This window comes from Macaca mulatta, chromosome X, assembly GCF_049350105.2.
Source record: "Macaca mulatta isolate MMU2019108-1 chromosome X, T2T-MMU8v2.0, whole genome shotgun sequence".
Classification (NCBI taxonomy): domain Eukaryota; kingdom Metazoa; phylum Chordata; class Mammalia; order Primates; family Cercopithecidae; genus Macaca; species Macaca mulatta.
Window position 1 is genome coordinate 72,271,495 of NC_133426.1, and position 13,911 is coordinate 72,285,405.

The 13,911-nt window shown below is 38.3% G+C and overlaps 1 protein-coding gene across 19 annotated transcripts in view; it reads left to right on the plus strand.

The window, feature by feature from the left end:
* The window catches only part of HEPH (hephaestin), a 94,265-nt gene that overhangs the window by 10,592 nt on the left and 69,762 nt on the right, over positions 1 to 13,911 (plus strand). For 12 of the 19 annotated variants that reach the window (XR_013412620.1, XR_013412621.1, XR_013412622.1 and 9 more), the window contains exons 2-6: positions 580 to 759; positions 2,367 to 2,611; positions 3,614 to 3,826; positions 10,617 to 10,799; positions 11,974 to 12,228. Coding sequence is in view for 16 of the 19 variants with exons in the window: in XM_077988026.1 (XP_077844152.1) it covers positions 580 to 759; positions 2,367 to 2,611; positions 3,614 to 3,826; positions 10,617 to 10,799; positions 11,974 to 12,228 (1,076 nt within the window). In the remaining 3 variants the exon portion in view is untranslated. Of the gene's footprint in view, positions 1 to 554; positions 760 to 2,366; positions 2,612 to 3,613; positions 3,827 to 10,616; positions 10,800 to 11,973; positions 12,229 to 13,911 lie in introns of all 19 variants that reach the window. The other 7 variants (XM_077988016.1, XM_077988018.1, XM_077988020.1 and 4 more) reach the window with 2 other exon arrangements.

Consider the following 13,911-nt stretch of genomic DNA (forward strand, 5'->3'; position numbering starts at 1 on the left):
TCATAGGTGGGAATTGAACAATGAGATCACTTGGACTCGGGAAGGGGAACATCACACACCGGGGCCTATCATTCGGAGGGGGGAGGGGGAGGGGGGAGGGATTGCGTTGGGAGTTATACCTGATGTAAATGACCAGTTGATGGGTGCTGACGAGTTGATGGGTGCAGCACAGCAACATGGCACAAGTATACATATGTAACAAACCTGCACGTTATGCACATGTACCCTAGAACTTAAAGTATAATAATAAAAAATAAATAAATAAATAAATAAATAAATATAAAAAAAATAAAAATTAAAAAAAAAAAAAGAAAAAACTGGATCCAGATCTCTCTTCTGAAGGAACTAGTAATACCCGATTAGCAGCATGGGTGACTTTTTAACTATGCCCTTCAAAATCCAATCACTGAACACTTATTGAACCAGAAGGAATCAGGTAAGCTAAAGAAACTGGGCTAATTGGGTTTTGCTTTCTCAGTCACTAAATCTGGCTCATGCCTCTTCAGTTTTCTGGACACGTAGAAAGCCCTTTTGTTCTCTTTCTTCTACACCAGCAGTTTTTATTTGCCTGTTTCCCAGAGTAATGTGGGCCATGGAGTCAGGCCACCTCCTCTGGGCTCTGCTGTTCATGCAGTCCTTGTGGCCTCAACTGACTGATGGAGCCACTCGAGTCTACTACCTGGGCATTCAGGATGTGCAGTGGAACTATGCTCCCAAGGGAAGAAATGTCATCACGAACCAGCCTCTGGACAGTGACATGTAGGTTTAATTTCTTGTGGTATTTGTGGGGAAGTTGTGGGAGCACCCTTGAGGTCAGGAAGTAGCCTCTTGTGATCCCTTTCCCTGGATGTGGTAGCCTCCAATTCCTGATCACTCCGAGCTGTGCATACTTAATGGCATATTTCCTGGGAAGAAGGCTAGTTGACTCAGAAGCCAGTATTTCATCTGGAGTTTGCCATAACATTTTTAGAGTCTTAAAGAGAATTCCATATTTGCTGTTTTCTAATCTGAAACCCACAATGTTTACTTATTTAATAACAGCTGTTTGATTTTAAAAAAGAATAATGAAATATATACAGTGTTTATAAGATGTATGTGTGGGAGCTATGCTTCTATAGTTTGGTGAAGCTACTGTATATTTATTTCAGATATGTGAAAATGTAAAAAAAGAAAGTAAACCTTAGAATCAAGGAATTAATGGTAATAGCTCTCACTTATGTAATACTCTGTGATACAGACCATACTAGAAATTTACATTCTTTGTCTCAACTCTCACAAAAACTCTAGAAGGTAAGTATGTGTGTAGTTATTTTATAGATGAGAAAACTGAGGCTCAGGGAGGGCAAGTGACTTATCCAAGTCCTATAACTAGTAAATGAAAGAGATAGGATTTGAACCTGGATAATGTGAATGTAAACTAATGCTCTTCTCACCACTCTGTCCCTCATAGATCCCATAGGATTCACCTTTCCTGATCTTAGAAAATAGCAAGTGCTCCACAAGTATCTGTTAAAGAATAAATGAATGTACGAAAAAATCTTTTGTGACCGTGACTCATTTTTTCTCTCCAAAGCTTTGGAGTTTTCCAAAGTTGATTGTAACATCTCTGAGTTCTCTGAGAAGAATTAGAGTATAGTAGGAATAACAATTCTGTCTTTTTTGACACAAAGTATTCATCTAGTTTCAGGGTCAGAGTCCTTGTATTAATTTTTTTGAGGGAATAAATTCATTATCTTCCATCCCTAGTACTTTGAAGTAATAGTCCATATTTATTGAGCTTTTACTATTTGCCACTGTCCTAAGCTCTTCGTGTATTTGAATGTCTTTTAGTCACCAATAAAAGCTCTCTTAGTTAGGAACTATGATTATTTTCATTTTACAGATGGGCAAATTGTGTACGGAGTAGTTAAATAACTTGTTCAACATCCCACTAATTTGGAAGTGACAGAGTAAGCAATCAGTCCAAGTGGCTTGGCTCCAAAGTTTGGAGTTATAACCACTATGCCCTAAAGTCTCCCATATGTCTCAGAATGATGTTAAGTCAGGCTACGTCGACGAGAAGTCGATCACTTAAAGAGTCAGTCCACAGTTGGTTGTCTCTTTGTTACTATATATTGTGTCAAACTATGTGAAATTGCCTTTTATGTGGGTTTAAAGTGGTCAAATATCAGCAATTTCATATGCTGATATTTGAAATTTTTAACAGTTAAATCTAAAACTTTAGTGTTTTGATCAGTACAATCCTGTTTCCTCTTATTTTGTCCTAAACAAAGATATTCACTTTTTGGCCAGTCTCCTCTGGAAAAGGAGCCTTCCAAGGCTTGAAGATGGGGGGCAAAATTATGACTCTCTTTCTTCTTTCCCAGAGTGGCTTCCAGCTTCTTAAAGTCTGACAAGAACCGGATAGGGGGAATCTACAAGAAGACCATCTATAAGGAATACAAGGATGACTCATACACAGATGAAGTGGCCCAGCCTGCCTGGTTGGGCTTCCTGGGGCCAGTGTTGCAGGCTGAAGTGGGGGATGTCATTCTTATCCACCTGAAGAATTTTGCCACTCGTCCCTATACCATCCACCCTCATGGTGTCTTCTACGAGAAGGACTCTGAAGGTAAACCATTTTGCCGTTTCTTTCCCCCATGCCCAACAAATATCACTTTTCCTTTACTGCCATTTAAAGGAGAAGAGTTGGCAGTGAAGATTGTCTTTTCTTCCTATTTATCTGAGGTTGCAAAGACTCTCCTCAGAGTAAACAAGGGTGGGCACTGGTATCAGCTCTGCCATTCATATATTGTGTGACTTAGACAAGTCATTGTCTCTCTCTAGGTCTCAGATTCCTTCTCAGAAATGTGAAGACACAGTCTACCTCTTAACACAAGGAACTATTTGAATGGCATTTCCATAGAATATTTGAATATTCTATGAAAAGAAAAGAGAATGCTATAAATGTGAAGGATTGTCATCCTAGTGTCACAGTCTTCTGAAAGTTCCATTTCGTTTTTCCCTAAAGGGGAGTTCAGCTTATTTATCTCTACTTCCCTTATTCCTGGCCCAGTGATTTATAATACTGACAACAGTGAGTGAGAGGAATAGAAAGGGAAGTCAGAAGACTCTGGCTGGGCCACTGAATCCCTGTATGATCCTGGACAAGTTGCTTTTCCTTAGTTTTCTCTTCCATACAATGGAGAAGCGAACCAACTATTCATTAAGTTGACTGTAGACCGAAATTATGTGATTGCCTGCTTTTTTTTTTTTTTTTTTTTAAGTGAGTGCTTGAAGGGAGGGAATCATGTCTTCTTCCTTGCTTCTATGCCACCAGCTTTATGCTATGGCATTACCAGATCAGGCCGAGCTGTACTTTTCCTAGCCATAGAACTTTTCAAGTGGCTACAATCTTTCCACCCATTGTTAATGTGAGGACTGGATTTTTTAGGTTAAATGTTACCTAAATCTGTGCTCTCCTTAGGTTGTGAGGAACACTATGCAAGTCATTAGAATGCTACATTTTATAAGACCGGACCTAGGGTTCTACATGTCAGCTGTGTCTTAATTTATGTATTTGCCACGGTCCCTCACTTATTCTGGGCCTGGGCATGTGCAATTTCATTTCTAGGTTCCCTATATCCAGATGGCTCCTCTGGGCCACTGAAAGCCGATGACTCTGTTCCCCCGGGGGGCAGCCATATCTACAACTGGACCATTCCAGAAAGCCATGCACCCACCGATGCTGACCCAGTGTGCCTCACCTGGATCTACCATTCTCATGTAGATGCTCCACGAGACATTGCAACTGGCCTAATTGGGCCTCTCATCACCTGTAAAAGAGGTACAGGTCCCAAGGATAAGCTATGAGGTGCAGTTTGGGACATCTAGGGGTAGCAGTGATATGGTTGAACCACCTACATATTGGGCAGCAGCTTGAGGAGTGCTAATTCAGCACTCTTGTTTATTAGCAAGGAAAATCTCTGCTAAACTCACTTTCCACTATTTTTTTTTTTTTCAATTTCATTACTTTTTTCTTTGTTTGTGGGTTAGGAACAATTTTTTTTTTTCAATAGGTTATTGTGGTGCAGGTGGTATTTGGTTACATGAATAAGTTCTTTAGCGGTGATTTGTGAGATTTTGGTGCACCTATCTCCTGAGCACTACACACTACACCCTATTTGTAGCCTTTTATCCCTCGCCCACCTCCCAGCCTTTTCCCCAAATCCCCAAAGTCCATTGTATCATTCTTATTCTTTTGCACCCTCATACCTTAACTCCCACATGTCAGTGAGAACATACAATGTTTAGTTTTCCATTCCTGAGTTACTTCACCTACAATAATAGTCTTCAATCTCATCCAGGTCACTGCAAATGCCATTAATTCATTCCTTTTTATGGCTGAGTTAGTCCATCGTGTATATCTATCTATCTATCTATCTATCTATCTATCTATCTATCTATCTCACAGTTTCTTTATTCACTTGTTGATTGATGGGTATTTGAGTTCGTTCCATGATTGATTTTGCAATTGTGAATTGTGCCACTATAAACATGCATGTGCAAATATCTTTTTTGTATAATGACTTCTTTTCCTCTGGGTAGATACCCAGTAGTGGGATTGCTGGATCAAATGGTAATTCTACTTTTAGTTCATTAAGCAATCTCCACACTGTTTTCCATGTGGCTCTACTAGTTTACATTTCCACCAGCAGTGTGGAAGTAACTGTTCCCTGTTCACCACATCCAAGCCAACATCTACTGTTTTTTGATTTTTTGATTTTGGTCTTTCTTGCAAGAGTAAGGTGGTAGTGCACTGTGGTTTTGACTTGCATTTCGCTAATCATTAGTGATGTTGAGGATTTTTTCATATGTTTGTTGGCCATTTGTATATCTTGTTGTGAGAATTGTCTATTCCTGTTCTTAGCCCACTTTTTGATGAGATTGTTCGTTTGTTTTTTTCTTGTTGATTTGTTGGAGTTCACTGTAGATTCTGGATATTAGTCCTTTGTCAGACGTATGGATTGTGAAGATTTTTTCCCACTCTGTGGGTTGTCTGTTTACTCTGCTGACTGTTCCTGTTAGCGTGCAAAAACTCTTTAGTTTAATTAAGTCCCAACTATTTTTCTTTGTTTTTATTGCATTTGCCTTTGGGTTCTTACTCATGAAATCCTTGCCTAAGCCAATGTCTAGAAGGATTTATCTAATGTTTTCTTCTAGAATTTTTATAGTTTTAGGTTTTATATTTAAGTCCTTAATTCATCTTGATTTGATTTTTGTATAAGGTGAGAGATAAGGATCCAGTTTCTTTCTCTTACATGTGCTAGCCAATTATCTCAGTACCATTTGTTGAAAAGGGTGTCTTTACTCTACTTTATGTTTTTGTTTGCTCTGTCAAAGATCAGTTGGCTGTAAGTATTTGGGTTTATTTCTGAGTTCTCTATTCTGTTCCATTGGTCCAAGTGCCTATTTTTATACCAGTACCATGCTGTTTTGGTGAAATGGCCTTATAGTATAGTTTGAAATCAGGTAGTGTGATGCCTCCAGATTTGTTCTTTTTGCTTAGTATTGCTTTGGCTATGCGGACACTTTTTTGGTTCTGTATGAATTTTAGAATTGTTTTTCTAATTCTGTGAAGAATGATGGTGGTATTTTAATGGGAATTGCATTGGATTTGTAGATCGCTTTTGGCAGTGTGGTTATTTTCACAATATTGATCCTAACCAACCATGAGCAGGGATGTGTTTCCATTTGTCTGCGTCATCTATGATTTCTTTCGGCAGTGTTTTGTAGTTCTCCTTGTAGAGGTCTTTCACCTCCTCAGTTAGGTATAGTCCTAAGTATTTATTTATTTATTTGTTTGTTTGTTTTTTTGTTTGTTTTTGCAGCTGTTGTAAAAGGGGTTGAGTTCTTGATTTGATTCTCTGCTTGGTCACTGGTAGTGTATAGAAGAGCTACAGATTTGTGTATATTTATCTTATATCCAGAAACTTTGCTGAATTCTTTTATCAGTTCTAGCAGCCTCTGGAGGAGTCCAATTTAGGGTTTTCAAGGTAAACTATCATATCATCAGCAAACAGTGACAGTTTGACTTCCTCTTTACAGATTTGGATGCCCTTTATTTCTTTCTCTTGTCTGATTTCTCTGGCTAGGACTTCCAGTACTAAGTTGAAGAGGAGTGGTGAGAGTGGGTATCCTTGTCTTATTCCAGGTCTCAAAGGGAATGCTTTCAAGTTTTCCACATTCAGTATAATATTGGCTGTGGGTTTGTCATATATAGCTTTTATTATATTGGAGTTTGTCCCTTGTATACCAATTTTGCTGAGAGTTTTAATCATAAAGGAATGTTGGATTTTGTCGAATGCATTTTCTGCATCTATTGTGAGGATCATGTGATTTTTAAAAAATTCTGTTCACGTGGTGCATGTTCTCACTCATAGGTGGGAACTGAATAATGAGATCACTTGGACTCGGGAAGGGGAACATCACACACCGGGGCCTATCATGGGGAGGGGGGAGGGGGGAGGGATTGCATTGGGAGTTATACCTGATGTAAATGATGAGTTGATGGGTGCTGACGAGTTGATGGGTGCAGCACACCAATATGGCACAATTATACATATGTAACTAACCTGCACGTTATGCACATGTACCCTAGAACTTAAAGTATAATAATAATAATAATAATAATAATAATAATAATAAAATTCTGTTCACGTGGTGCATCACATATATTGACTTGCATATGTTAAACCATTCTTGCATCCCTTTCATACCCATCAAGTTAGTATGAAACCCACTTGATCACAGTGGATTATCTTTTTGATATGTTGTTGGATTCCATTAGCTAGTACTTTGCTAAGAATTTTAGGACCTATGTTCATCAGAGATATCGGTCCTAGTTTTCTTTTCTGGTTATGTTCTTTCCTGGTTTTGGTATTACGGTGTTGCTGGCTTCATAGAATCAATTAAGGAGAGTTTCTTCTTTCTCTCTCTTGTGAAATAGTGTCAAAAGGATTGGTACCAATTCTTCTTTGAATGTCTGGTAGAATTCCACTGTGAATCCATCTAGTCCTGGAGTTTTTTGGTTGGTAATTTTTTAACTGCCATTTTAATCTTGCTGCTTGTTACTGGTGTATTCAGGGTATCAAATTCTTCCTGGTTTAATCTAGAAGAATTGTATTTTTACAGGAATTTATCCATCTCTTTTGAGTTTCTAGTTTACGTGCATAAAGGTGTTCATAGTAGCTTTGAATCTTTTGTATTTCTGTGGTGTCAGTTGTAATATCTCCCCTTTCATTTCTTAATGAGATCATTTGGATTTTCTCTCTTCTTTTCTTGGTTAGTCTTGCTAGTGGTATATCAATTTTATTTATTTTTTTCAAAGAACCAGCTTTTTGTTTCATTTATCTTTTGTATTTTTTTTTTTTTGTTTCAATTTCCTTTAGTTCTTCTCTGATCTTGGTTATTTCCTTTCATCTCTAGTGTTTGGGTTTGGTTTGTTCTTGTTTCTCTAGTTCCTTGAGGTGTGACCTTAGAACGTCAGTTTGCACTCTTTCAATCTTTTTGATGTAGGCGTTTAGAGCTATGAAATTCCCTCTTAGCATCACTCTTGCTGTATCACAGAGGCTTTTATACGTTGTGTTATTATTGTCAGTCAGATCGAAGAATTTTTAAATTTCCATCTTGATTTCATTTTTTGCCCAATGCTCATTCAGGAGCAGATTAATTTCCATTTATTTCCATGGTTTTGAAGGTTCTTTCAGAGTTGATTTCCAGTTTTATTCTACAGTGATCCGAGAGAGTGCTTGATATAATTTCAATTTTCTTAAATTTATTGAGGCTTGTTTTATTGCCTATCCTATTATCTATCTTCGAGAAAGTTCCATGTGCGGTTGAATAGAATGTGTAATCTGCGTTTGTTGGATGAAATATTCTGTATATATCTGTTAAGACTATTTGTTCCAAAGTATAGTTTAAGTCTGTTGTTTCTTTGTTGACTTTCTGCCTTGGTGACCTGTCTAGTGCTGTCAGTGGAGTATTGAAGTCTCCCGCTCTTATTGTGTTGCTGTGTATGGCATTTCTTAGGTCTATTAGTAACTGCTTTATAAATTTGGGACCTCCAGTGTTAGGTGCATATATGTTTAGGATTGTAATATTTTCCTCATGGACAAGGCCTTTTACCATTATATAATGTCCCTCTTTGTCCCTTTTAACTGTTGTTGCTTTCATGTTTGTTTTGTCTGATATGAGAATAGCTTCTCCTACTCACTTTTGGTTTCCTTTTGCATGAAATACCTTTTTCCACCCCTTGACTTTAAGTTTATGTGAGTCCTTATGTGTTAGGTGAGTCTCCTGAAGCAGGAGATGGTTGGTGATTTCTTATCCGTTTTGCATTTTTGTATTTTTTAAGTGGGGCATTTAGGGCATTTACATTCAATGTTAGTATTGAGATATGAGGTACCATTGCATTCATCATGCTATTTGTTGCCTGTGTACCTTGGGGTTTTTTTTTGTTTTGTTTTGTTTTGTTTTTGCTTTTTAAATTTTATTTTTGTTTCATAGGTCCTGTGTGATTGATTTATGTTTTCAAGAGTTTCCATTTTTATGTATTTTCTGGATTTGTTTAAATATTTAGAACTCATTTTAGCAGTTCTTGTAGTGGTGGTTTGGTAGTGGCAAATTCTCTCAGCATATGTTTGTCTGAAAAAGACTGTACCTTTCCTTCATATATGATGCTGAGTTTTGCTTGATACAAAATTCTTGGCTGGTAATTGTTTTGTTTGAGGAAGCTGAAGATAGAGCCACAATCCCTTCTAGCCTGTAGGGTTTCTGCTGAGAAATATGCTGTTTATCTGATAGGTTTTCCTTTATAGGTGACCTGGTGTTTTTGTCTCACAGCTCTTAAGATTCTTTCCTTCTTTGTCTTAACTTTATATAGCCTGATGACAATGTGCCTAGGGGATAATGTTTTTGTGATGAATTTCCCAGGTATTCTTTATGCTTCTTGTATTTGGATGTCTAGGTCTCTAGCAAGGCCAGCGAAGTTTTCCCCTATTACTCCTCCAAATATGTTTCCCAAACTTTTAGAATTCCCTTCTTCCTCGAGAATAGCAATTATTCTTAGGTTTGGTCATTTAACATAATCCCAGACTTCTTGGAGGCTTTGTTCATGTTTTCTTATTCTTTTTTCTTTGTCTTTGTTGGATTGGGTTAATTTGAAGACCTTGTCATCAGCCTTCGAATTTTTTTCTTCTACTTGTTCAATTCTATTGCTGAGACTTTCCAAAGGATTTCGCATTTCTATAAGTGTGTCCAATGTTTCCTGAAGTTTTGATTGTTTTTTCTTTATGCTATCTATTTCCTTGAATATTTCTCCCTTCACTTCTTATTTTTGTAGTTGTTGTTTTTTCTTTATTTCCTTTCATTAGGCTTCACCTTTCTCTGGTGCCTCCCTGATTAGCTTAATAGCTCACCTCCTGAATTCTTTTTCAGGTAAGTCAGGGATTTTTTTTTTTTTTTTTTTTTTTTTTTTAATCTTGGTTTGGATCCATTGCTGGTGAGCTAGCGTGATTTTTTGGGGGTGTTAAAGAACCTTGTTTTGTCATATTACCTGAGTTGGGTTTCTGGTTCCTTCTCATTTGGGTGAGCTCTGTCAGAGGGAAGGTCTAAGGCTCAAGGCTGTTCTTCAGGTTCTTTTGTCTCAAAGGGTGTTCCCTTGATCTCTCCCTTCTTTTTTATGGATGCGGCTTCCTGTGAGCTGAGCTCCAGTGATTGTTGTCTCTCTTTTGGGTCTAGCCACCCAGCAAGTCTACCTGACTCTGGACTGATACTGGAGGTTGTCTGCACAGAGTCCTGTGATGTGAACTGTGTATGGGTCTCTCTGCTGTGAATACCAGCGCAGTATTTGGGGTGTCTCCCGAGTCCTGCAGGAGCAGTCCATTTCCTTCAGAGGGTGGGTCCTCTTGGGATTCCTGGTGTGTTCATGCAGGGTGCTGGAGCTAAAATTCATGATGCAAGCCTCCACATGCTGCTCTGTCCGTTCAAGTCTGAGCTGCAATCTAGTCCTGACTCTTGTCCACCATGATGATCGTAGGAACCTTTTTTAAAATTATTGTTATTAAAAACAACAAAACACCGAACTTTTCTCCTTTTTATTTTTTGTTGTTTCACTTTTAAATCTCAAATTAGTCATTATAGGAGTCAAGTCACATTGAAATCAGATATGTGGTAAGAGTTTAGATATGGATAAGACTGAAAGTGTGGTCATCAGGGTTTGGGAGGATTTTGCTGGTAATAGGACATGCTCCAGGAAGAGTCAGACTTGACGACCAGAGGGTGGCAGGAATGTGGGCAGGTTTAGGCCCTGGGTTGAAGACATAGGCAGGGATGGTGGGAGGGAATTATTGTAGATTCTATGTGTCTTAACATCAAGTTCTAGGTTCAACTGAATTGGTGGTTTTAAATGGGGAGTTCGGAAATAGAAATTAACCCAAGAAGGTTATATCTGCTTTTCTGTTGCTTACAGATTCTTAAGGCCCCTCTCTTTCTATTCCTTTCTTATGAGTACCCCTTTCAGCTTACTATTGCTAAGGAAAGGATTTTCTCAAGGGAAACTTTCTTACTTGCTCTAGGAGCCCTGGATGGGAACTCCCCTCCTCAACGGCGGGATGTAGACCATGATTTCTTCCTGCTCTTCAGTGTTGTAGATGAGAACCTCAGTTGGCATCTCGATGAGAACATTGCCACTTACTGCTCAGATCCTGCGTCAGTGGACAAAGAAGATGAAACATTTCAGGAGAGCAATAAGATGCATGGTGAGTTGGGAAAAGGTGGCCACATTGTGACAGGGAACATTGTTGGAGGGTATCCACTGGGCCTAGTATTTGGTGGATGCTTTCACATACATAATCCTTTTTAGTCATCACAAGGACAAGGAGTAGTAGATGGCTCTTCCCTGTTTTACATGTGAGGACACCAAGGCTCCTAAGATTATGCAGCAGATAAATGGCACAGCTAAAATTCCAACCCTGATCTCTCTGACTACATAGATTGTGCTCTTGCCCTTAGGCTATTCTGCCTCATAATGTAGAATAGCACATAGGCTGATGACGGCCTGTGGAATAGCACACAGCCTAAAGTTATATAGTATATACTCAATTACTTTGCTGTGGGTTTCCCACTGATACAATTAATTAATATTGATTTGTTTTAAAAAGGAAGAAGTTAGCAAAATTATCCACTTTGAGGAGAAAAATGGTTGCTTTCAAGCTACCTTGTTTATATCTCCCATCCTACTCTGTGCTTATGTCTATAAGGGCATTGACCATATTAATTAAATTAAAAAAGAAACTAAAGGCACAGAAGATCTGAGGCATGAATGGTGAACTGATTTTAGGAATATAAACAAGTCGATTTTGTTTTTATTTCATTAAGGAAGTCATTTACTGGCCACTGGTGACAGGGGTGGGCTAAAAACCATACAGCCCCAAAATGAGGCGGAAATTCAGAAGGAAGATGTAAAGGATGGCTTGGACAGCTCAACTTTCTCTTGAATTTTATACCAATTGATTATAATAGCCATGTTAATTAGTCAGCCAGTTTGACAATTGTCCTGTTGAAATTTTTAGAATGAAACCACCCTGAAATAATAGCCTGCAAAATAACTAAATTCCTTAGAGTGCTTCTTCACATTTCTAGTTTGGAATATTGGCTTTAAGAATTTATTAGCTCTATGGCATTGGGAAAGAAGTAACTTCTCCTCTCTAAGCCTTGTTTTTTCTCTCTCTCTCTCTCTCTCTTTTTTTAATGAGACTAATGATATCTGCCTATTTCTCAGGGATGTTTTTGAGATTTAAAGAAGATATGGTCAACACAGTGTGCTATTTATAACCTCATTTAAATGTCATCTATTACTGTCAAATGGTAAGGCTTCTTCCATTCGGGTGTCCTTTCCTAATCTTGATATTTTCCTTCGATTTTCTTTTGCAGCAATCAATGGCTTTGTTTTTGGGAATTTACCAGAGCTGAACATGTGTGCACAGAGACGTGTGGCCTGGCACTTGTTTGGCATGGGCAATGAAGTTGATGTCCACACAGCATTTTTCCATGGACAGATGCTGACTACCCGTGGACACCACACTGATGTGGCTCAGATCTTTCCAGCCACCTTTGTGACTGCCGAGATGGTGCCCTGGGAACCTGGTACCTGGTTAGTTAGCTGTCAAGTGAACAGTCACTTTCGAGGTGAGATCCAAGATTTCTGACCCTTGGGTTGTAAGACAGAGGTACGATAATGGTCAAAGGAGGCTGGGCTTCTGGCCTGAAGCCATAGATAAGTCTTCCAGTTGAGGCATCTTGGGATAAAGGATAGCACACTAGATTAGAAGTCAGGGGACCCAGGTTTTTTCCTGAATCTGCTGTGAAACTTGCTGGGTAACTTTGGGCACATCTCTCTGTGTTTAATCTTCCCCACCTTGAACATAAGATAGCTTGGGGATGAATAGGTAGACTTTTAATCAGCGTTTTGTTATTTGCTTAGAATTCTAAACAATTAATGCCTGGAGACATTTTCAACATATTGAACAGGGAGTGAAGGAGAGATTAATTAAAAGACAGTAACATTTCTGTAGGAGATCATGGTGTATTGTGGGTACATAGTTACACTCTGGTTGGAACTCAATAGCAATAGGAGTGGAAGGTTTCATTTTCAAAGGGAGAAACATTAAAGTAATGTCATTGCAGAGCAACGTATTGAGGAACATCAGATGCGTCAGAGGAGAGGAAGAGCATATGAGGCAATGGAAAGAATAGTAGATAAGTGATTAGGTTTGAATTGTAGTCTCAGGTTTGTGAAAAACTTTATATGACTTTAGACAGGTGCCTTTCCATATCTAGGTCACATTTGCCACATCCGTAAAATGGGAAAGTTTGTCTAAATAGCCTCTTAAATCCTATTCAGCTTTCATTTTCTAGAATTATTTGATTTATGGTAAATTAGAATGGGTGTCACAAAAATGACATGCGAGTTCTTGAAGTGGATTTGAGTAGGTTAGGAGTCGTAGACTAATAGGATAATAAATCTTAGGTGTTAGGTTTGACACAATAGGGGCCAGTTACATGTGCTCCATTATCCAGGGTATGTCTTAGCCCCAAAGCTTCTTAGGTAAGAGACTATAAATATGAATTGGGGTTAGAGAGGCAGCATGATAGTGGAATAAGCATGGACCTTAGAGACAGACATGCCTGGATTCAAATCCTGGTTCTATCACTTGTTTAGCCACCTTTGATAAATCATGTCACTTCTCTGAGCCTCTTAATAGCAGTAGTGATGTATAAAATTGTAATGAGGTTTTAGAGTAAAAATGTGATTTTGAGTCTTAGAGAATAGGGGGATGATGTAACCAAGATAGTAGATATAAGAAAATAAAATGAACACTTAAGATCTGTAGTTGAAAGATGGGAATTTAAGTCTCAACTTTACCTCTGACTAGCTGTGCAACCTTGGCAAGTTATTTAACCTGTCTGACCTTTAGTTTTCTTCATCTGCAAAAGGGGACATTAAAAGTGTATTTCATACAATGGTTGTAAAGATTGATAGGGGTAACATATGTACTCCCTGGGACTGAAATTTTAAAAAATATGTAAAACACCTGACACAGAACCTACCTAACATAATACATGTTGAAGAAAAAGAATATTTTTTCCACTCCCTTCATCATACCTCAGGTTTCTAATTTACAGATTTCAAATCTCCCTGGGATGTTGTGGGACTCTAATAAAATAATATACTAAGTGACCTCTACAAGTTGCTAAGCCAATATAAGACAGTACTATCCATTGCCATTATGACCCAATGTAGTATATTCCACATTTGAAAACACTACTTAGAATCTACATTTTCCTTACAGTCCCAAGTCTGAAGCTTTA